This window comes from Parastagonospora nodorum (genome assembly GCF_000146915.1).
Source record: "Parastagonospora nodorum SN15 chromosome Unknown scaffold_20, whole genome shotgun sequence".
NCBI classification, from domain to species: Eukaryota; Fungi; Ascomycota; class Dothideomycetes; order Pleosporales; family Phaeosphaeriaceae; genus Parastagonospora; species Parastagonospora nodorum.
Window position 1 is genome coordinate 262,146 of NW_001884568.1, and position 22,290 is coordinate 284,435.

At 51.6% G+C, this 22,290-nt stretch overlaps 10 protein-coding genes across 10 annotated transcripts; 3 read left to right on the forward strand and 7 right to left on the reverse strand.

The window, feature by feature from the left end:
* Nucleotides 1-2,000: 2,000 nt before the first annotated feature.
* On the reverse strand, nucleotides 2,001-2,945 carry SNOG_11720 (hypothetical protein; the record flags this gene model as incomplete). Its single annotated transcript, XM_001801907.1, has 2 exons — nucleotides 2,001-2,755; nucleotides 2,888-2,945. The coding sequence occupies 2 exons, from the start codon at nucleotides 2,943-2,945 to the stop codon at nucleotides 2,001-2,003; spliced, it is 813 nt and encodes a 270-aa protein (XP_001801959.1).
* Nucleotides 2,946-3,003: 58 nt separating this feature from the next.
* Nucleotides 3,004-4,632, reverse strand: SNOG_11721 (hypothetical protein; the record flags this gene model as incomplete). Its single annotated transcript, XM_001801908.1, has 2 exons — nucleotides 3,004-3,449; nucleotides 3,567-4,632. 2 exons carry the CDS (start codon nucleotides 4,630-4,632, stop codon nucleotides 3,004-3,006), a joined length of 1,512 nt encoding a protein of 503 aa, XP_001801960.1.
* A 965-nt stretch (nucleotides 4,633-5,597) lies between these two features.
* SNOG_11722 (hypothetical protein) lies at nucleotides 5,598-6,721 on the forward strand (the record flags this gene model as incomplete). Its single annotated transcript, XM_001801909.1, has 2 exons — nucleotides 5,598-5,960; nucleotides 6,011-6,721. 2 exons carry the CDS (start codon nucleotides 5,598-5,600, stop codon nucleotides 6,671-6,673), a joined length of 1,026 nt encoding a protein of 341 aa, XP_001801961.1. The 3' UTR covers nucleotides 6,674-6,721.
* A 1,038-nt stretch (nucleotides 6,722-7,759) lies between these two features.
* On the forward strand, nucleotides 7,760-9,823 carry SNOG_11723 (hypothetical protein; the record flags this gene model as incomplete). Its single annotated transcript, XM_001801910.1, has 1 exon — nucleotides 7,760-9,823. One exon carries the CDS (start codon nucleotides 7,760-7,762, stop codon nucleotides 9,821-9,823), a length of 2,064 nt encoding a protein of 687 aa, XP_001801962.1.
* A 2,238-nt stretch (nucleotides 9,824-12,061) lies between these two features.
* SNOG_11724 (hypothetical protein) lies at nucleotides 12,062-12,733 on the forward strand (the record flags this gene model as incomplete). The annotated part of the gene is made up of 1 exon (XM_001801911.1): nucleotides 12,062-12,733. One exon carries the CDS (start codon nucleotides 12,062-12,064, stop codon nucleotides 12,731-12,733), a length of 672 nt encoding a protein of 223 aa, XP_001801963.1.
* A 420-nt stretch (nucleotides 12,734-13,153) lies between these two features.
* On the reverse strand, nucleotides 13,154-13,619 carry SNOG_11725 (hypothetical protein; the record flags this gene model as incomplete). Its single annotated transcript, XM_001801912.1, has 2 exons — nucleotides 13,154-13,204; nucleotides 13,401-13,619. The coding sequence occupies 2 exons, from the start codon at nucleotides 13,617-13,619 to the stop codon at nucleotides 13,154-13,156; spliced, it is 270 nt and encodes an 89-aa protein (XP_001801964.1).
* Nucleotides 13,620-13,773: 154 nt separating this feature from the next.
* SNOG_11726 (hypothetical protein) lies at nucleotides 13,774-14,064 on the reverse strand (the record flags this gene model as incomplete). The annotated part of the gene is made up of 2 exons (XM_001801913.1): nucleotides 13,774-13,883; nucleotides 13,944-14,064. 2 exons carry the CDS (start codon nucleotides 14,062-14,064, stop codon nucleotides 13,774-13,776), a joined length of 231 nt encoding a protein of 76 aa, XP_001801965.1.
* Nucleotides 14,065-14,546: 482 nt separating this feature from the next.
* SNOG_11727 (hypothetical protein) lies at nucleotides 14,547-15,447 on the reverse strand (the record flags this gene model as incomplete). Its single annotated transcript, XM_001801914.1, has 4 exons — nucleotides 14,547-14,997; nucleotides 15,056-15,118; nucleotides 15,171-15,310; nucleotides 15,358-15,447. The coding sequence occupies 4 exons, from the start codon at nucleotides 15,445-15,447 to the stop codon at nucleotides 14,547-14,549; spliced, it is 744 nt and encodes a 247-aa protein (XP_001801966.1).
* A 1,315-nt stretch (nucleotides 15,448-16,762) lies between these two features.
* Nucleotides 16,763-19,137, reverse strand: SNOG_11728 (hypothetical protein; the record flags this gene model as incomplete). Its single annotated transcript, XM_001801915.1, has 2 exons — nucleotides 16,763-18,754; nucleotides 18,787-19,137. The coding sequence occupies 2 exons, from the start codon at nucleotides 19,135-19,137 to the stop codon at nucleotides 16,763-16,765; spliced, it is 2,343 nt and encodes a 780-aa protein (XP_001801967.1).
* Nucleotides 19,138-20,437: 1,300 nt separating this feature from the next.
* Nucleotides 20,438-22,135, reverse strand: SNOG_11729 (hypothetical protein; the record flags this gene model as incomplete). The annotated part of the gene is given in 6 exon segments (XM_001801916.1): nucleotides 20,438-20,703; nucleotides 20,721-20,985; nucleotides 21,034-21,257; nucleotides 21,455-21,650; nucleotides 21,701-21,924; nucleotides 21,979-22,135. The coding sequence occupies 6 exon segments, from the start codon at nucleotides 22,133-22,135 to the stop codon at nucleotides 20,438-20,440; spliced, it is 1,332 nt and encodes a 443-aa protein (XP_001801968.1).
* Between the last annotated feature and the right edge of the window lie 155 nt (nucleotides 22,136-22,290).

A 22,290-nucleotide genomic window follows, 5' to 3' on the forward strand; every position in this document is an offset into this window, starting at 1 on the left:
GTTCGCCGGGGAGCGTGTGGAGTCGGCAAGGGCCGCTCGATGGTCCGGCGGTGGCCATATTTAGCTCGCTGCCTAGAAATATGCGGCTGAGCTGGAGCCGAGCGGGAGTGGATGCACCTCGTGTCTTTGAGGTTGTTGTAGCTATGTGATGAAAAAGTCTCATGTAGTGCAGCTTGGGACTACTCATGATGCTACAATGAGGCCGAAAGCAGGTACAGTATGTAAGATGCATAAAATGAAGATCAGCGATCCCACAATGCAGGGTTGTTAGCGTATCATAGTACCCCAATCAATATGCTTTATGGTACGATGAGATGGCTATGTATAGCATATATGTGAAGACTTGGTGTAGAACTGGCTTACGGATTAGACATGCAGCATAAGCGCACACATTATTAGTTACATGGCATAAGCGCACATATCATCTGTTACAGGGCATAAGAAGTATCGAAATTCAAGTTCCGCAAAACCTTCCGTGGTCTGCATTTCAAGTTCCACCAAACACACACCATGACCATACCTAATCTCGAAACAATGAACAGGCGAGAATTGCTGCAGGTTCCAACCAATTCTACTCCCACAATCAACATCTTCCTAGAGTTTACTTCCTCTTCCCTTCTCACCCAAGCACCCCTCATCCCCATCCCACCGCCCCGCCCCGCCCCGCACCGCACCGGCCCTTCCATCCCCACCTATCATTTCTCATCTTGTCTCACATTGCAATGGCAATTTTCACCCAAGACACACACCAAGCTAGGTGGAGTAGACCCGTTCTGGTATCCATGGGGGGCTTTTGTTTTAGAATTTGGTCTGCTGGAGTTTTGCTGTTGGAAAGGAGAGTTGGTGGTTGCACGAACATTTTCCATCTTACGAGGCATTAGGGAGGCGAGGTAGGTGGTGTTGCTAGGTGGTGCTGTTGATATGGAGAGTGTGTGATGTCGGTGACACGGTGAAATTATCTCTTGCTTGCAAGATGACGGTTGTGCGCTGGGATTTAGAGAGTAAAGAGCGCCAACTCAGCTGGGGATATATATATATATATGCGCATGTGGCTATCACTGCACTGCTTACTGTGAAGGGAAGACGTTGCTATGCGCAATCAATCGATCTAGAGTTGTATCCATCGACAGTGACGTTCAGGATAACGAACAAAGAACCCAACGTGAAGCCTCACGCAGCTCTGATCATTCACACCCACAACCCACCTTCCCCAATCCCACCCCATCACATAACCGCACACAAACACCAACAACACCCCCCTTCCTCATTCTTCTTCCCATCAAACTCCAGATCCGGATACAATCTCAACACCTGCTCTCTATACTCTTCGACCTCCCGCCTCATCGTGTTCTCGCGCACACTTTCCGTCGAATCCGAGCTTTTGTAAAACGACGAACCGCTATCGCGCATTTTGCGCGCATCTTCGCGTTCTCCGAGCGTCGCTACGCGTCTGGCGGCGGAGTTCGAGGTTGTCACTGGATCCCCAGGGGAGGTGGGCGGGGTCCTGGGGCCAGTTTTCGGGGAACGCATATGGGAAAGGAAGAGCGGTTTGGTCGAAGCAGTGCGTTTTGATCCGCAGTGGGATCAGTTGGGTTTAAACGTTCTGTTTGATTGGGCGTTGATTTGGGCAGTGATCTGTGTGGTGGAGTGGGAGGTGGAACATCTAGTCGTATGTCAGGACGACGGCCGAATTGGTATTTCAACTGGGCGTCTTTGGGCTGCGTTCTGCGATGTGCGCGCCTGTCGTCTTCCATTCCAGAAAGAAGGCCCCGGGAAATGTACAGTCTTTCAGACGACTCGAATTGAGGTTGATCAGCGCACGCATAGCTTGGTCGTGAACGTCCATACAGACTTGGTGCGGGCACATCGTTGGGGTAGAGTCCCAACATGGGAAGTCCTTAGTTCTAATGGAGATATGACAATCGCTTTTGAGAAGTATGTGAGATCTCTTGTTTGTATTTCTTCCCTCGTTGGGCAAGTGCAGATCTTCATGGCGATGCTCAGTGACCGGAGGCTGTTCGCCGCTGTGGTGCCATTCTGTAAAGGCGGATCGAACTTTGTGTACCATGCGATTTGTGGTACAAGTTCTCTTCTTGATATTCTGCTGTCTCTGGTCTTCCGCTTGCGGAACAATTGAGGTCGGGGAGATGTGTGCGCCCAATTGGGAGCGGTGGCAGTGGATGATGGCCCATGCTTGAGTCACTGAAATGCTGTGGCAATGCCTTTCGACGATACGCTGTGGACGCTGTTACATGTTTTCGGCTTGTCTGTTGCATCCGCGAATGTGATGGTGTTTCGTCGTACGTCCTAGTTTGACTGGTCGCTAGTGGGTGGCTTCCGCGTGGAGTGACAGCTTGTGTAATGTGATCTTGAGATTCTAGGCTTGTGCAGCGGGAGGGAAGTGCTTGATTGGACAACTCGTGTTGTTCATTGCCTTCTTTTCCCTCTTTGGACAGTATTGCAAGACTGCCATTTCGTTGGGTGTACGTCGCTGGTGTCTGGAGATCAGGCCAACTCGGCAATGATTGCGGCTCAGAACCAAGATTTTGAAGTCTGGAAGATCGAACGCGCAAAGGCTGAGGTCTCAGCGAACTCGGACTGGGAGGCCTCGAAGACGCTTCCGTTACGCAGTAGGCTTGGTAGGGTCGAAGTACGGTCTCTTTGAGCAGGCCAGTTGCTTCGGCGTCCGCGTCTAAGCGCGGGCTGTCAACTGTGAGATGATCGATATTCATAAACGAAGTTGTGGGGTCCTGGACTGGCATTGTAAGAGGACTCGGTTCGCAAGGACGAGGAAATTCGGAACAGCCGACGATGATGTTGAGAGAAGTTGACCATGGTTTGCAATCAAAGGTGAGCGGTGATTGTTTATGCTCAGGTCCAGACGTACTATCGCCATTGGGTCTCACAGAGATCGTGATACTCTGAGGTACCGGCAGTGAGGTCATAGCAAACGGCACCTGTGCGCTAGTCCGACATTCACGGTGGTGAATGAGACTGTCTACTTCAAAGTTCAACAGCGTTGTAGAAATCCTGGATGCCTTTTCTCAAGCCGTGTTCGAATTGCCACGTGAGGCCGCCACGGTAACCACTGTCTCTCAATCTTTTCAATACCCACATTTCCAGCATTCCAATCCGGTCTCCTTGGGTTGCACGCCCTTCGAGGAATGCAAAAGCGTCTTGGTAACCAACTCGCCATCCGTGCTCATACTTTTCATGTTCGTACTTGCCATTGGGGTCCGCGCGACGCCAGTATGTGACGTGCGCCTCCCGAGCACCATGTAGTCGAGCATCACGTTCTCGGATCGCTTTCTGGAGTAGTGTAATCTTATTTTGCTGTGAAAGAATTGCGTGCTTGGGCGGCACGATATTCCCCGCATCGGTTTGCGCCCTGAACCCCCATTCGCCACCCGGCATCCAGTCCATCTTCCATGTCCAGAAGAAACTGCCGCCTGCACGATCTTGCCATCGCTTGCTTTGAGTTTGACCGAATTTCGTCACGCACTCTTCCTTTGACGTTTCATTGCATCTTTTCCACGATTCCTCGACTAAAACGCAAGAATACTCACCAACGATGACCTGTGAGGCGCCTCGATCAATCACGGAGCCCTCTTTACCATCGAGCTCGTCAAGTTTCGAATAGACCTCACTGGTGACTTCTTGAGGAGACTTTTTCTTGTCCTCGTCAGTGAAAGCCCAGTAGTAGTGTGTGTCGATGACAACTGGTGCCGTTGGCTGCTTGGCATACACCGAATTCTTGCCAAGTGAGTACTTGATAGACTTGTTCAGATTCCAGCCATCTGATATGATGACTGGAATGCTGGAATCGACCGCTGAGATGGCAGATATACACTGATCATACCACTCATACATACCTGGCGCGTCCCACTCAGCTTCGTTGGCAAGTTGTATGCCTACAAGGTTGGAACCGGTCTGAACATCTCGAGCAAGGAACTCGCAACAGCTCACTCCGAGCGCACGATTCGAAGTGGAACTCCAAAGCTCTGCACGACCGCTGTTGGTGCCTGAGTGCTCCTGGTTGTTGGCGCCGCCTGGGAGTGCGTGCAAGTCGATTAGTACGCCAATGGAGTGCTCTCGCAGACGAGCAATAAGCTTGCGAATGCTGTACCAGGCTCCATTATAAACTTGGGCGTACGGTTCAAAAGGGGTTCCGCGCGTAAATTTGCGCCCTGGCAGATCGAAATATCCAATGGGCAGCCGGATGGTCGTGCACTTGGCTTTGTTCACGAGCCATTGTATGTCCTCCTTGGTAATTGCGGTATCCCAGTAGTCTTCATACTTTCGTTGCGTAGCGTCCAAGCCGATCTTATCGACCCACGCTTTTACGGCTGCGAGCTCACTTGACCCTTCCGCGCCGTCTGGGAACCGCGACGGCTGGAGCCAGCGTTCGATCACATACACGGAGCCGAGATTCGTGCCATGATGATAGCGATAACGCATGATATCCAGAGTCGTCGGTTCTCGAATATTGTTGCGCAAATGATGTCCTGCATCAGAAGAGTCTCGTTGTTGGTTTGGCGATGGTTCCGTTGATCCCGAATAAGCCGCGTTAGAGTCAAGCTGCTGCGTGATGCCTTGCAGCTCAGCTTTAGCTTTTTGGAAGAAGCCCTTCATCGCGGCCAGACTGCCTAATGTTAGGAGAATAGTGAATGAACGCATGTCTTCGAGTTACTTGCGAGTTGTTCTTCTCGTGCAATAACTCGTGGCAGCATATATTTGCTTATACCCTTGGGCGCTGAGAATATTTTCGTGGTGTGATGTGAGGAGTGTTACACACACGCATTGGAATGAACAATAAACGCTGAAGACGCAAATTCAACTCAGACATTCAATAGTTTGGAAGCCGTGCGCATACGCGACTTGCACCACGCATATTTCAGCGATGACGTATGGCAAGATCCACTGCGGTCGCGGTGGCATTTGCGCCTATCGATATGAGATGTGAAGCACGTCCATATGCCGTGCAAGCTATACCTTGCTTCTAGCTGCAGAATCACCGTGGTTTTGGCGAGCTCTTTCAGTTCATGTGACTGGACAGCAGTGATGTTCGAGCCCGTGGATGCACGTTCTTGTATTCCATGGGTCCTGGTGCAGTTGTGATGCGTCAGTGTGAAATGAGGATATACGCCTGCGCGAACTGGTATCACAGCGTGTAATGTGCAGCAGAGTCGCAGTGTGCATTGGACTCTGCAGAACTGAAGCCATAATCTCTCCCCTGCAGCGAAGAGAAGAAGAACATGCAAGGAATGCCGGATTCATGGTGCATCGGTGGAGAAGACACGAAGGGTGGAGAGTTGGTGGGTGGAGGCGGGAAGGCGGGCAGGCGAGACCCTTGCTGACCCCACCAATCGCGTTCACGGTGGTCGTAGCTTCCAATCCTGCTATGCGACTTCCCAACCTCGAACGCGACCTCGCTCACAACAACATCTATGATTGATTTCCTCTGAGCTGTCTCATACCTCATCCTGAGATACTGAACAAGACACTGTCCTTCTACATCATTACTGCTGGCTTATAACGAACGTTGCCTGCACCAACTGGCTTGTTTTGTCTCGACGCGTCTAAGTCGCAACAACAACATGAGCACAACACCATATAGACTAGATATGAGCACCCACCAAAGCCCTCATCACACTCCATCACGACGCGCTTTAGGCGACTTGACACCGAGAGCCATCAACTCGCCAGTCATTGATTCGTCCGAAGCCACACGACCACGGAGCCCACTGAAGAAGATCACGTCGCATATACCTTCTGTCTTTGCTGACAAAGAGAACCTTGTGGCTTCTCCTGCTGCCTCGGGGCACAGCAAGAAGCGAAGTATTGAAGAGGTCGACGACGCCGAGAAGCCAGGCAGCGGCAAAATGCTTGCTCATGCGCGCGACGAGAGCATGTGGAATTCGGGCATCCGACTCACAACTGATGCCATGCAACAGCACACGGTACGTCAGTCGAGCATTGAGACGCGTCATCAGAATGCTCACTGTACCAGGAAAACAACCCAGTTGCCCTCGCAGATCCTGGATCGCCCACTGAGCGCAATACACCGACACCAGAGCCCGAACCTGTCCAAAACTCCCAGAAAAGCAATCAATCTTTCTCCGACTTCCTGAACTACGAGCTATGCGCGAGTCAGAAGAGCGAGCAGGTGGCTTCGGCAGACGGCCCCGCCCCCGCGCCAACATCTGCGCCCACCGAACAGCCCAAGAAGACGCGCGCGGAGAACATGCGAACGCGTCTCAAGTTCGCCCTCTATAAAGTCAGGACCAACCAAGAGGCGAAGAGGGGGAAGGACATAATATCGTCATTCGAGGCCAGTTCGCCGCCTTCAGCCTCTATGGAGGTGCCAAACATCACTGTATCTTCACCACAGCCGCAGCCCGTATTTGTCAAGGCGAATCTGGACCCGTTCCGACCTATTGGCAAGCTTGGTCAGCCACCAGTACATTTCGCAGCTCCTAAGGACATCTACGGTCCCCCTCCTAGCCGGACCGCGCAGCTGGGAGAGGACGGCAATGCCGACATCGCCGAGAGCGCGCACCAGAGGCTACAGCGCCTCAAGGACGAGAGCTACGAGGCAGGCAATCTCTCGAGCAGTGTTAATCAGGGCAATGCTGCAGTGGGGTTAATGGAGCTGATGTCGGGTCGGCGGTAGAAGATAGCCGTACTTTTGTATCTTCAACACATTTTACGCTTGCTTTTGACAATGTGCAAAATGTTGGGAAGTCATACATGGTGACATGCATCTTGTTTCGCTCGTACAAATTATGTACTACACCTTACTACACCTTGCGCCTCCCACATTCACGAGTCACGAGTCACGACTACAGGCTGGGCAGTAGCACCGCGCTCTGCCCATTCAGATATCAATTCACGCATTTCAGTCTACCAAGGATATCACGTCGAACATATCCAAACACTGCCACGTGATTACGCTCGTGCTTCGACGGTGATGAAATTTCCATTGCCGCAAGTACCTTCCGATGCCACTAGCGCACCCGGACTCCTTCCATCTCATTGCATCTGAGTATTGCTCTTCATCACATCAACTCATTCCAGCAACAAGCCATGCCACTTAAGCACTGTCAGCTCTTGCCGCCTGTGCTTACCTAGAAGCAGCTACTAAATCGGCATCTGCCATGCGAAGTATCTACCCCAGCCGACAGTCTGTCTAGGTCTGTGAAGCTGCCCTCAACGCGTCTCCCTGTCCTGTGTTGCGCGGCGATCATGGCTCAACAGCTCACAGGGGCTGTGCTGTGTATGCCTGGCCGTATAAGAACCACGCTCGCTGTTACATTGTGCGGGTCAGCATGTAGTATCCCGTGTATAGGATGAGCGTGCGACTAAGGTGACATCGAATCAGACGTAGCGTTGTCGCGCAAGCTGCCTTCTCAAGATGGTACATTTGACCAGGCACGTCACATAACATCTCAGGACGTTCCTCATCCATGAGCAATCATCGCTTATCCTCAACACTCGAAACGCGACTAGAAAGAATCCGGCAGTTTCTGTATCGTCTCTCTTGGCACCTCGAACTATCGGACGACAGGATTCTGATCTTTAATCGCTAGTGATCGGGTCTGGCAACTCTGGAGTGGCTATCAGAATGACTTTGCAAAATATCAACAAGAGACCTTACGCGATCTTTCCACAGGTAGACCGTGTTTGCGAATCTTGTTTGCTGGTTCGGTATGATGTGCAACCGGATCCAAAACGCTATCTTGCCGGACGAGAGGTCATGATGTCCACAATAGGTTCTGTCATGGCCAACAAGGATTGCCCTTCATGTCGGCTCGTTGCCCAACATGTTGCATCAATCCCAGATTTCGACACTATCCCCAAGTCGAAAGGCTTGAGTTTGCGCCTCCTCAACTCTTCATTCTCCATCAGACAGCCTACAAGCACGAGCATCACGCCGATCGGGCGACCGCTCTACCTTGAAATACATCTCTGCGGCACAACATCGAGTCACTTTACCGACGGGTTCAATTACGTCGGAGCTTTACTACAGCCAGTTGAGAGAGCCGCGTCATACGGCTCGAGTTTTGATCAGGTCGCCAACACTACGAATTTGACATCGGAGCGCAATGCTCTTGTCCGCTTGCGTCGACTTCCGGCGTTCGTAGACGTCGATCTACTCAAAGAGTGGATGAGCTTCTGTTCGGTGAGCCACGAACGATGCAAGCGATGGAAACCGAAAACCGATGTCAGGGCCAGCTTGAGACTTGTTGACATTCAGAAGCGTTGCCTCATAACATCTACACTCCATGAACGATATGTGGCACTTTCATACGTATGGGGCCAAGGTACCAAAGGCGTGCTCATCAAGTCCACCATCGCAAACTTTTTCCGCGAAGGAAGCTTGACCGAAAAGATTCTTCCGCGACTCATAATGGATACTATGGAAGTTGTAGCCCAGCTGGGCGAGAGGTTTCTCTGGGTTGACACGGCTTGTATTATACAAGATGACATGCAAGACAAACAACGGCAACTACCTATCATGGACGAAATTTACGGACATGCGACACTCACGATCATCGCCGCTGTCACAAACGCAGAGATGCACCTTCCACGATGGAGTTCCAACCAATGTCGGTACACGACACCGATATCTATGTCGAAAGGACCGCCGCTCGAATTGCTTGATGGCGTCGAGTATAGCACTTCTAGACCGAATTTGCATACTACCATGAGCGACACAGTATGGAATACACGAGGCTGGACGTTCCAAGAAGGTATGCTAGCCAGAAGAGCACTTATCTTCACTCAAAACCAGGTGTTTTGGAACTGCCCCGATGAATCGTGGTGTGAAGACCAGCACACCGAATACAGAGATTGGCGACATCTGCCAACGGAGGCTAATTCTTTGCTTGCCATATTTGATTCGGATAGCATGGAAATTCGCGAAGGACCAGGCTTGGAACAATGGTGTGCATTAGGCGTTTACATGCACAGAGTGGAGCAATATACTATGAGAAAGTTTCACGATGACTCGGACGTGTTCTGGGCATTCATTGGAATTCTGAAGGGCCTCAAGGATCGATTTCGAAATGGCTATATCTGGGGCTTACCCTATGACCACCTGGACGAAGCCTTGTTATGGCATACATGCTGCATTAATGACTGTAGCGAAGGGCATTTCGTGCCGGATGAGGCTGGGGTCCTTCGTCGTCTCCCTATGCCGTCTTGGACTTGGATTGCCAAAGGCAGCCGCGTTAGATACGGTGGCTGTCCAGACAAAGCAATCATGTCTCGCGTTACCTGGCTCGATCCCATACTATACACTGGAGATTACAAAGTGACAGGTAGCAGCAATTCGGCTGAGGAGGTCCTACCGAAATCCGCATTCACAGGTGCCGAAGCACCAAGACTAGACGCAGACCTGCTTGACTTCGGTCTCCTCCATTTCACCGCCGATACGTCGTCTCTGACGCTCAAAATCGATACACGTTTGCATGTTGCCAAATGTCATGTATCTCTACCGGTGCGCATATTGACACCGTGCGGCAAGGATATTGGTAAGATGACTATTCCCGACACAATCATCTGCAGTCGTTGCGAGGAATACAAGGCAGAATTCATTCTACTCTCAACCCATACTGGCGAAAGCTGCGCTACCTTTTATTACACCGATGGTTCCCTTGTGCCAAAACCGGAAGCAGTGCCCTGGGCTAATATCATGCTCATCGAATGGCGCGAGACTAGAGAAGGTGGTCCCTATGCTGTCCGCTTGGGTCTTGCAAGAGTCAACGAATCGGACTGGAAGGAGCTCGAGACGACCAGGAAGGACATCATCTTAGGCTGATGAAGCGACACATCCTACCACCTTTTTCCTATATCTCAACACAGCTTTCTTGAAAAAGGGAGACGCTATGATGCCGGCCTAGCCACGCACAATTCGCAAGATCCTCTCCAACCAAGCTGCGCGATCGAAGTGCCCCTGTGGCAGAAGTGCTGTTCGATGAAGTATGCAGTTGATCTTTCGATGACTGCCATTCGCTGCTAGAACACGAGACTAAGCGCGGCCATAGTTTGTCTGGATTTCTTTTGAGGAATAGTATTGAGAAGGCGGTCGCGGAGAAACAGAAGTGGAGAAGAATCTCGATCCGCATAATCGCAATTGCATCGTTAACTTATGAATGCCTCTTCTTTTGAACAAATCAGGCCATGGTCGGAATCAGGTGATTCTAGATTGTCAAAACTAGGAAAAGACACAATGCGATAACATAGTATCCAACTTTCTGAACCTAGCACGTTACCTGTCGAGCCATATTTAGCAATGGAGTGTTATGGGGATCAAAGCTCTGGCGGGGTATGAGGCACAGCCACTGCAGCCGCCTGGACCAACTTCATGTTGCACGACACCCACAGCATCCAGCATCGCACCTCTTTTTTTAACAACAATAAATGTTCTGGAGATACTGACCGTTGCGATAAAATTGCGAATTGTTTCGCACGGCTCCTCCGCTCCTGACAGTAAAGCGTGGCGTGGCTAGTCTTCCTACACACGAGCTGGCTTGGATGCGCTATACAGAACGGGTTCAGAACAGACGTAAAGCCAACGTAATGATCGGCCAAGTTTCCCCAGCGCCCGGGGGAAACTTCGAAGCTCCTATAACCACAGCACTCGATCACATCGACAACTTCTGCGCAAGATGTAGAGGTTCTCGTGTCTTTCGATATCTGCACAAGACGGACGCGAGCCTCAATCCAGAAGGTATCGCAATGAGGGTGCCAGCTTTCTTCGACAGGAGTTGTCCACTGTGTGCCTTATTCAAAGAGCTGCGGAAATGCGAGAATGCCGAACAAATACCACACGGGCCTCCAGTCAAGAAATTGAATTTCTGGATACAAGAAGAGCAACTGCAAAATTCAGCACTCAAGTACTATGCGATAAGGTGTCGATGTTCATATTGCCCCATGGTGAACACATTGCGCCTCTTCTCGTTACGTATGACGGATGCATTCCCTTTCGACACCCAGTGGGCTGCTGGACGAGTAATCAGTGCAAAAAAAGCGAATCTTAATCTCGTCAAATCCTGGCTGGAAAGATGTAATATGTATCACCGTTTGTCGTCAACAAGCTGCTGGTCTTCGCATGCACACCCATCCCCAGCACGACCCCTGTGTGTGATCGATTGCAAGACTCGCTTGGTAAGGTTACTCAAGGCTGGCGAGCCGTACGTGTGCCTTAGCTACGTCTGGGGTAGTTTCAAATGCAGTACTTCAACCTTTGGATTAGGGACACGGCTGCCGAAATACCTACCTAAGACCATTAGCGATGCGATCTACGTTGCGACCAAATTAGGAATACCCCAGCTCTGGGTCGACGAGTACTGCATCAATCAGCATGATGTGCAGAAAAGATTAGCAACGATCCGGAGCATGGACGTTATCTATGGTGGTGCTGCCCTCACAATCATAGCGGCAAGCGGGACGGATGCGTTCAGTGGTCTGCCAGGTATCTGCCGCACTGTACGGAGCCCACAAAAAGTGCTCACTATCGGTGATATTCAATTCATCATATCCAAAAGTACACGTGAACAGGTTAAATCATCACGTTGGAATACTCGAGGATGGACGTAAGCATCAGTCTGTTAGCGACATCCGGACCATCGGCTAACCTCACCTTCGGTTCGACAGATACCAAGAGGCTTTGCTATCATCGCGTACCTTGGTATTTACAGACACTCATGTTTATTTCCAATGTAAGCGAGAACACCATCTCGAATTCTTGGGCCACGGTCTTGAGAATAGTGGAAACGACTTCTCAGAGAGTTTCCAAGTATTCCCCCACTCGGTATTCAGCAGCAACCCCGACGACGTGTACGATCGGCTGATCGAATACATTCCAAGGGATCTTACATACGCTTCAGATGGAATAGCTGCCTTTGAGGGTATCCTGAACGCTTTTGACAATTGCCCACCTAGTCCTGGGCGCGCTAAACACTTTCACGGCATACCACTTTTCAACCAAAGCTCTCTAAATCAAGCGAGCTCACACCAACTAGATAGTTCACCTTTTACACCCACCCAAGCTTTTATGAACGGGCTTGCCTGGTCGCTCAAAGCCGCCAATAGCAACCCGAAAACCACGGTAGCTGCTGGCGCGACACGATCTGAATTTCCCTCATGGACATGGGCGTCCTTCAAAACTTCGTCAACACATAACAAGGCTCCTCTAGAGTTCAAATACTGCCTACGAAGAAACCTCGCTATAGCCGATAACATCAGGGTCGATGTTTTCCACGCCATCCAAGGTCCGAAAGACATCAACGAGGCGTCGACACTGCATGCCATCGCCGAAGACCCGTCCAGCTTTTTGCCATCCATCCAAATCACCACTTCTGCGATCGGAATGGTACTGGGCCCCAACGCGGCATATTCTCCCGAGTATGCGCAAAGCTACGAAGGCGTCTTTCGCCTCGATGATACGGATCACAATAAAGACTCGCAATGCTGGGCGCTGTTCATCGGCAAGAACAAAGATCCTTCCGAGCGAAATCTGAGAATCAAGAAGCGCTTGGCCTTTCTTCTAGTGGTCGAGGCAGATGGCGCAGGAAATGCATATCGACGCATCGGGCTGTGGTTCCTCAATTGCTTGGAATGGTCTCACGGGAAGAAGAGATCTGATCACATTGATAAGTTCTTGAATCGGTTCAGCCTGGAAGAAGGCCGGGAGTTTGTAGAGCAAGAGATTTTTCACATCGTTTAGGCGGGTCGCCCTATGGGATTGTAGGACTCCGTTTATTGGTCTACACAAATGAAAAAATCAACACGAGCATGCGCTAGTCACGGATCAAAATCGTGTGAAACACGTGATTGGGGAAAGAATGGATGGACTATGAGACCGAACCGGCCGGCGTACGAGCGACCACGCCATACCTTGACGTCGACATCAACACATTTTCCTCCAAGGCAATTCAACATGCTGCTCAAATCCGGTTCTGTGGTATCTCCATCCTACGCAATACCACCATCATCCCTCATGGTACATCCTGAGATGCTCCACACAACCAAGGGAAGTCGACGAACCCTCTCTTTCCCCCAGCCTGGCTATGCGGGCAACCCGCATGCGGACAAAAGAAATTGTTCTTTCTGCGTCCCATGAATATTCGTAAAGTGAGCGACGAGATCAGTCACCTTCTCCCAGATCGTGTGGCACGGACACCCATTTTCGGCGCACCTGAACAACAAGGCTTTTTGAATCATTAGATATGGACACGGAACCGACGATGGGTTCTAAAAACTTGGCCCCAGTTAGGGTCGGGTCCGGAATCCAGTGTTGCGGAAGATTGGTGTTCATGGTAGTGTTTGATGAATGCGCCTCTGGTCGCTAGAAGCATGTCGGTGCATGTCCCCTGCCTACACGCATATCGTACGGATTTTTGGTCTTTGATCTGTACCACGTGGCCCAAGAATGTTTCTGTGGGAGGAGATGGTGCTGTTGCTTGGGATGTCGATGATGGAGATGACTCCAAGTTTCCCTCTCGTGTTTGAGACGTTTGGGTGCGCGACAAGGCTCGCGACGGGCTTTCGATAGCATTTGCTCCGGGCTGGTTCAGTCGTGGCTGAGGCAAAGTTGGTACGAAGGGAGACATGTTCTGGTAGCTTGTCTGTTGGTCACTGACTCAATTTAGCCAAACGAAACATCTAACACGCATCCGTCAAGTCATCTGCTTACTGGTGATTGTGGATGGTTGGAGCTACCGATCTTGCCTGATTTTCACCCATCTCATGCGAACTGGATCCATTCTATGGCGTGACCGGAGGAGCATCGAACACTGTTGGGTCGAATGCAGATGGGTCGAACGCGGGAATCGGGTCGAAGTCGGGCATCGATCCAAATGCCGGAAAAGATGGCTCTGAAGATGACACTATATTAGCAGATGCTGGAAATTGTATGTCTCTCTTGCGACACTTACGTGATGATGTTGAGAAAGGATGGGATTGCTCTGGATCTTGCGCCTCCCATCCTTCAAGTTGTTGCTCGCGTTCTGACTGCCAGCGAGCGAGAGTGGTGGGATCTAGTTCTTTGTCTGCCATTGTGATCGGGAAGGGTTGGTCGATGTGTTCCGCGCGCAGAAGCTTTGATGGTAACGAGAGCTGTTCGGATGGAGTATTGTGGAAGTTGCCACCCGAGCCAACGTGTACCTGTATTCATGAACGAGACTGAGGTAGTGGCCCACTGCTGCACAGTTTCCCTGATTAACGATCATCTGCAACGGCCGATCGCGACCCTCAGCCTCATACCGAAAAATTTGTCAAACACGTCATGGTGACTATGTGGATGACACGTCTGGATGCTTGAACAAACTTTCTCATTGCGAGTCAACATCTGCTCATCTATTGAACTGCATTGTTTTCGTAGTCTTCTCGTTTCCTAAACTTGCCTCTAGTATACACTTAAGCCAAAATTATTACATACACTTTGTCTATGAACGCCGCATTGCATCATCTTCTTGTATAAATCCCTCAACACCCAATATTATGCGAGTAACCCAATCCATACCATAAAGTGTTTGCGTTCAATTCCTCACGCCATGGATGCTTTTAGCGTGATCGTTCAGTTTATCCTTCCTCGGAAATGGCCGATTGCGAGCCGCTTTGCCGCGGGGACATCCTTCAACATCGCACCAGTAGACCGTAGGAGTCGTCGCATGAGCTCCATTGTAGTGCCGTGTAAAATCAGGCCAGCGACTAAATGTTCGATCGTGGCAAGTGGAACTGCGACATTGGAAAGTATACGTGTCTGTGTCCGGGCAGCTGTATATCGTTCCGACCATGACTCTAGCAGCTAGATTTGGTGAAGGTGAGATGGCAGATAGGCTAGTCTTAGGTGTTGATGGTGTAGCGCCGGACAGTCCGAAGAATGAAGGGGTTGGCATGTACGTTTGTTCGCTACTCGACTCTGGCCACAGGTTGTCTGCCTGTGGATATGTGATCGAAGGCTGGAGTGTTTGGAGTACTTCTTCGTGACTAATTGAGAGGTCAGTGATTTGTACTGAGTCCACATGCGCTCTTTGGTGGAGCATACCTAGATGTGGGTGTCCAATCACTGAGGGACATCTGCCTTCGTTTCTTTCCGCGGCTGTTGCTCCTGTTTAAATTCAATGATGATATACACACTAATAAAAAGATGGGAAACTTACGTTCTGGTATCGAAAATCTCTATGATCTCAGCATCGTTTTCGTTTATAATTGGGCTCTCTTGTTGCGCCTCGACCGTAGGGATAGGTTCGCCGAAGTAAATGTTCCAGTCCAAAAATGTGATCAGCATACGTTTCTTCCTCTAGGTTTACTATAGTACGGGTGACGGAGGTAGCAACGAGTCCTTACCGACATCAAATTCAGGTAGCAGTGGTACCCACTCATTCTCAATGAGCCGAGTTTCCACCTCAAAAAAGCACGACTGCTCGGCATGATCATCATGACTAGAGGTAGTGAGATCCATATCGAATGATATTGTGATGGGTGTTGGAAGGAATCAGACCAGTATCACAGATACCGAAAGGAGTCTCAAAGATGCCTAGGTAACGGTTGAAAGATTGTGTATCATGTTTCTGGCTCAATAAACGACCGACTGTCGGCTGCCTTTAAGATAACGAAGGTAGAAGCCATGAGAGAGGAATGGGTGCGTGCTTCATTTGCCCTTCGTCGAAGAGCAAAAAATGTTCCTTCAACTCAAGAAGTAAAGTTTGCCGCAAGCGACGCTCTCAAATGGTCCTACGCTCTCGACACCCGCGCGATCCCTGCGAAATGCTACCAGTAACACATGCTTCCTTTTCGTGGTCCAGTCTCGCGGGTCCGCATCATGCCCGCCGTTGAAGTGATATTACCGTAATTGTGCATGCGTCCACGCGAGACCCATCTAGCTGTCAGCGACAGGCAGCGAGATAGGTTTAGCGCTGACTGAGCCAGGTGGGCTAGCCTGGGCGTCTGCCGATCGCCCCACTTGTCACCATTGCACAGTCGTATTCATTGGCCGTGAGCATCAGGGGGATAGAATTAGAGGCCTAGCGGCGGGACAGACATGTAAAAAGAAGGCCAAAACAACAGCCAGGGTCAGTGCGGCTATTTTCTTTTCACAACCCCAGAAGGCTTCAAACAAATGTAGCGACAGGGATTGCCTATTAAGCAGCCAATCGGATCGCAAATTTCTCTTCCCCAACCCATCTCAACGGCCAAAACGTGTTCATCCATGCCTCAATGCACAGCCTGGGCGTCCGGGCAGAACTGATTGCCTTCTTCGTGGTCAGGCTGAAGGCATCGCGTTTGCCCTCTCTGGCCTATCTATCTAGACTATTCGAAAAGGTACACGTATGATTCCCAAGTCTTTAGGATCCAGTGCATACGACATTTCTCCCATCTTGCTTCGATATCTTCAACATCCCGAAGCAAACATATCAGATGTCGTCGTAGACGCCAGTCAAACTGGGCGCATTTGCCAGAACAATCGTCTTCAAAAATTTGATCGCTGTTCTGCTCGCGTCTGTCGCTATTCTTCCCAGTGCTTCTATAAACGTGTTCACGTCTACACACCGCCTCTGCAATTGTATGTTCAAAATGTAAGATAAGACCGTCAAGGAATCCACACACTAGCATGTTTCTTGAGCAACAAAGTCGCTTCCGGGTATCGTCATTCACGCTTGCTCATCATATCAAGACCGAACTATCTACCTTCCACAAAAGCATCGTCAACCTGTACTCGAAATGCTTCGAGCCCAAGCTTATTTCAGCTTGCTCATTGCATCTCCACCTCCACCTCCTTCCTAACCTCCGCCTTGCCCTGACTCGTACTCCTCTCTCTCCCATTCTGCCCACCTAAATCCGTACTCAGCCTTGTTGCTTCCCTACCAACATCTGCGCTCAGCCTACTTTGCCCCGACGCCGGGCTTGCTGCTCGATCCGCGGCAGAGCCACTGGGCTTCCCGATACCTAGCTTCTCAATACCCGCGGCCAGGCCTTGCCGGATGTCCTGACCAAGCGCTGCAGCAGCATCAAGTGGCGAAGGCGATGAAGCATGAGGTACACTTGCAGAATGCTCACCAAGGGCATGAGTGGGCGGTAGTTCGGCGGTAGTGCCTGCTCCAGTTGCACCTTCAGCTGATTCCGTGCCTGTGACGATTGGATCATGGGGAACAGGTGTGCTTGTACCACTTCGACCATTGGAAGCGTTACTAGTTTGGGGCATGAGATTGGGAGGAGCCTGTGGACCAGCAGCGTTCATCTCCTCGTCAGTCCTGCCAAAGCATTCGGCCCACCATCTTGCTTCGCCTTTGCGTGGAAAGATCATGCGTTCCTTGCCGCGGACCGAGTCGTCAATCTCGGGTTCGTACTTGGGGTTCATGAATTCTTGTTTCCGACATAAGAAGTAGTCCCAAACTGAGCGGGTTCGCTCTCGCGCGCGTGCATCGATGCGTTCTTTCTCGTTGTCGAAGAGGAACGTGCCGTACTGGCAGGAGTACAGGTGGTACAAGAGACGTCGAAGGAAGCGCTCGCTATACTCAAATCGGGTCGGGTGTTGATGTTGTAATTGATAAACGCAGTCCAGGAACTGGTGGAAGACTGGTGACAACTCGTTGACTTTGGTGACGCGATGTTCTTCCGCTGCACCAGACTTGGCAGGCTTTGGAGAAGCAGTGTCCGCCACATCGGTCGCATTCTCGGGAACGTTCGTTTCTGGCAGCTGGTTAAGCGCCTCGTTCGACTCATTCTGTCGATTGAATAGTCCTCTCGCACCCCGGAGAGCATTTTCGAACGGGTTGCTGCCGCCTTGACCATCGCGCTCGATGCGTTCGTTCTCGATGGTGAACCACTTCTCGTGGCTAAGAAAACCAGATCGATGCCGAAACATGTGGCCAAATGATAGCCAGTCTTTCTCAACAAGCACAATGAAGCCCTCCAATGTACGGTAGTACGGGTCGAGGAGGATCTGACTCAGTGCGCTCAGTTGACTCGTCCTGTCCCAGCCGTCAGAGCAATGGATCAACACATGCGAGTGCATGATGCCCACGGTTCGCGCGATTAGTGCGACGCCGTCCAGGATATTACTGATGTGCTTGATCCAGTTGCTCTTGGCCAAAAGGTTCCTATTAGGGGCAAGAGGCGTGATGTCCGAATCCTTCAGTGCCTCGATGACTGTGTCAAGGGACTTGCGCATGACGTGAATGTTGTCGATCCCAAGATACGCCTTTTCTGCTCCAGGATAGTAGTCCATCTTCTCTGATCCTAGGCCGACGGCTTGCATGGCATAAGCGTTCACGGTTGGTCTGGCGTCAACGATAAGGTTTCGCTGCTGCGCACCGTATACCCTGGGTAGTTCAACGTCTGCTATCTCGGAAGATTCAGTCAGATTATCAATAATAGTCCTTCCAGAGTCGATGGTCTCGGTATCCACGGCACCAACAAAGGAGCTGTTAGTACTAGCTTCGTTCAAGTTCGCGACACTCGAATCTGGTGTCAGACCGCCTGAACGTGGTGTGGGCGGTTGTGTCGCTTTCCATCCACGATTCGTAGCCCAGATGGCTGCAACGAGCCTCTCATCCTGAGGATTGCGGTTACCACGCAGACCGGGTGTTGGCTGTGAACTTCGAGTTATAGAACAGTTGTTGATGGGGTGGCGGTAGACAAGGGCGGGTATTCGCTGGCGTGAGCGGTACTCGCCAGCATACCTCAGGACGCTGTCTGAGACATTTGAGGGCACCACGAGGAGGGCGGGATACGTCTTCGAGTACTGTTCGCTACGTTAGATAAAACTTCTCCCACAATTTTGCTCGTCGTTCCCACCTTGTATTCGATGTTGATCTCCGATATCCGCCAGCCCTTCTCCGTATCTTTAGGACTGATGCCTAGCCGCTTCCACTCGCGCCGCGCATCGTATATGTCCCAGCCATTTTGCTGATCTTCTGGAGGTTTCGGCTGGTAGCTGAACGCCAAAAGCTTGTCGAGCCTCCCGATCTTGCATGTCAGAGCGCGTATGCTGTCGTACACGTCACGCGCCTGCTTCTCGTTGGGGAAATAGAAGGCGAAGTATGTGAAGTCACGACACCGAATGCGGATCGACGGCTCCTGGCGCAAGATAGGCGGCAGTGGCTTGAGACAGCAATATGATATCATGGGGTATGTAATCCATACTTCTTTCTGCCTCGGTGGTTTCGCGTCGGGTGGTGCGTCTGGCGGAGGGTTGGGCAAGTAGCTGAAGACGATGTGGTGGGGCATGAGATGCAGCGTGCCATCGAAGCGCACTCCCCGGCGGTGGAGGTGGACGTTCTCTACCTATATAAATCAGTACATGGCATTCAGGGCGTGGTGGTCTGCGGAGCTACCTTGCTCACGCGTATCCTCCTCCATCGCAGCGGGGTGAGCGCGTAGGTGGGGATCTCCTTCGACGCTGAGTTGGGTGGCCTTGGGGGTTCGGACACGTGCAGTGTATGACAAGTAGAGAGGAAATTCGAGTGAATGCAGGGAGCCACTTGCTACCGCGGGCTCTTTGACATGTGAGTTTGCATGTCTAATAGCCCCATCTTGTCCGCGGGCGCCCGCCGTCATGGTTCGTCCCGCGCTCGTGCCAGGATCACACCCCTTGGCACATCGAACGTCATTCTCAATCAACACATTCACACACATCTTGTCAAGCATCATGGGCACACAAGTACATGCATAGCTATACACGCCTTACGAGAAATATGACCTTTTGTTAGACCACACAAGCATGAACAAGGCATCATCTGCAAGAAAGATATCATTTCGTAGCTAGAGCACCACTTGTCCAGTAAAACTACCAAGAACAGATGGAACATCCAGGTTCCCAAGCCGGAAGAAATTATCATGAGAATCAAAACGATTTTGTAAGTGTACCTGTCCTTCATTAGTTGGCTGGTGCCATCCAAGTGCTATCGCAATATGTGCTCCGTGCTGCTGCTGAGATGTAAGCGAAGCAATGGCGCTGCTGCGTACGTCCTAGATCCACGTTAAAGGGGTGGTTGAACGCCGAAACAGAAGCAACTTCGTCACTCCCAAAAGGCCTCAGTATGTGCGCCTAAGGGACGCATGTCCTGTCCTTGATTATGGCGTCTACTGTGGAGGTGGCGGTGGAGGAGGGACGTCGCTCGGGGGAGGAGGTGGCGGGGCATCACCTGGAGGCGGTGGAGGAGGGACGGAACCAGAAGGCGGTGGTGGAGGCGGGGGAGGGGTACCAGCTGCTCCGTAGTTCTGGAAGAGCGGTCCCAGACCTGGAGGCGGGCCCGTTGGAGCAGCAGGCGCACCATAGCCAGGGGCACCGTAAGCACCTGGCGCAGCCTGATCGTAGCCATAGCCGCCGTAGCCATAACCTGCGGCAGCTGGAGCAGCTGGGAGCGGCAGAAGCCCAGGGCGCGGCGTTGCCTCCGCCGTAACCCGTTGTTCTGGGTCGTACGACCTACCACCACCCACCTCCGCCGCCAGCCCAAGGAGGAGGAGCAGCAGCAGCAGAGTTGTGGTCACCGCCATCGCGGTCGTTGCGAGCCCAGGGTGCAGCGCCGCCAGTCGGACCACGTTCCCAGGGTTTGAGAGTTCGCTCTGCGCCAGCAGAGTTGTCTGCACCTCCGCCATTGCTGTATTCGATAGCGGCACGAGGCTGACCACCACCCATCTCGGCCATGAACGCGTCGAGCTCGTTCTCCAGGAGCACCTCCAATACGAACCCTGGTTGCGATCGCCACCGGGGCGGCCCGTCATTGCGCCCACGGTTGACCCGACCTTGCGGTCAGGACAATCGCGGGCCATGTGTCCAGCCTGACCACAGACACGACAGATGATGCTGGCCGTGAAATTCTGCTTCTGTGGACAGTCGTATTTCCTGTGACCGATTTCACCACAGTTTTGGCAGGCTTGGTTCTCGTCGTCTCGAAGGGTACCGTTGAGTGCGGCAAGCTCTCGGAGCTGGTTGCGCTTGAGTTCGTTCTGGCCTTCAGGAATGGAGGCAGCCTGTTTCAAGTTAGCGAGAGATTTGGCAAGGAGCGATAATGTACTTACGGTCTCGATAACGTTGTGGATGAGCTTCTTTGCCTTGTTCACTTTCTCCTCGGTATCGGCCATGATCAGACAGTGCAAGTCCTCCTCCTGATTGCTGGTGTGAGCGGCGTCAGAACGTCCTTTACCCTCCTTGACGGAGCCTTTGCCACGGATAGCAATCTTAGCGCCCGATTCGGACTCCATTTTCTTGAGCGTGTTTCCACGAGGGCCGATGAGGAGGCCAACTGTTAGTGCAAAAAGCTGCGGTTAGTATATGATCAAAGTTGGTATGAGTAACGGGGACGGTGGGGGTTAGTGACATAGCTAAACTGCAGGTGCCACTGAACGCGCATAAGCATCAAGCATCCTGAGCAGGCTGTCAAGACAAAGGCTGGGAAGGAAAAGAACCAAAAAAGGAAAGTTAGAGGGGTTAGTTCCATACTGAAGTTAATCTCCGGGTAGTCATTGACCGGAACGTAGACTTTCTCCTGTGTCTTAGTAGGGCGCCTGTAGTCGGCAGGCGGGTGATAGTTGGGAAGCGTCTTCATCGCCTTCTCAACCAGCTTATGGCGCTCATCTTCGAGGCGCTTGCGGTAGCGGAACTCGCGGGTGTTGACACGGCGACCAAAGTTATCGTACTGTGGAGGAGGTGAGGGAGACCTGAATAAGTTAGAAATGAGCTTCTCGCATCGAACTGGAACACATACCTATCACCGTCGGCTGGCACGACATCGTTAATTTTGAGCTTCTGCGTAATTTCCTCAATGCGCAAGTGCAGGGTGTAAGCGTCGAGCTGCTCAGTAGTCATGGCGCTGTAAATGGCAGTGGGCAAGCCCATCAAGCCAGCAGCCTTGTTCTCACTGGCATCGCCCCATCGATTGCGCTTCTTGCGCTGTCGGGGACCATCGGGGTCTGCGATATGGCAGTCAGTACGCGACCGTGTATTTATGGAGGAACAGGGCTTACCACGCTGTGGGCTGCGACCGCGCTTCAGCTCAGACAAACCTTCCGCTGGCGCTGCAGGATTGTAACCTCCATCATCAGCGTCATCACCGCCGAAGCGACGACGATTTCCAAGCGGAATGTTGTTCGAGCCGGTGATGCCCTGGTTGCGCCAAGACATGATTGCTGTGTGAGTTGATGGTGAGGGGATGAGGGTGAGGTGTTAGGAAAGTCGCGTAGAAAGCTTTCGAGGAGGCGGATGAATATCGGCTAGTCCGTTTGCTGCTTATCGAGGGTAGTCACGTGCTGATAGGCTGCCGCTTTCCGCACGTGCCT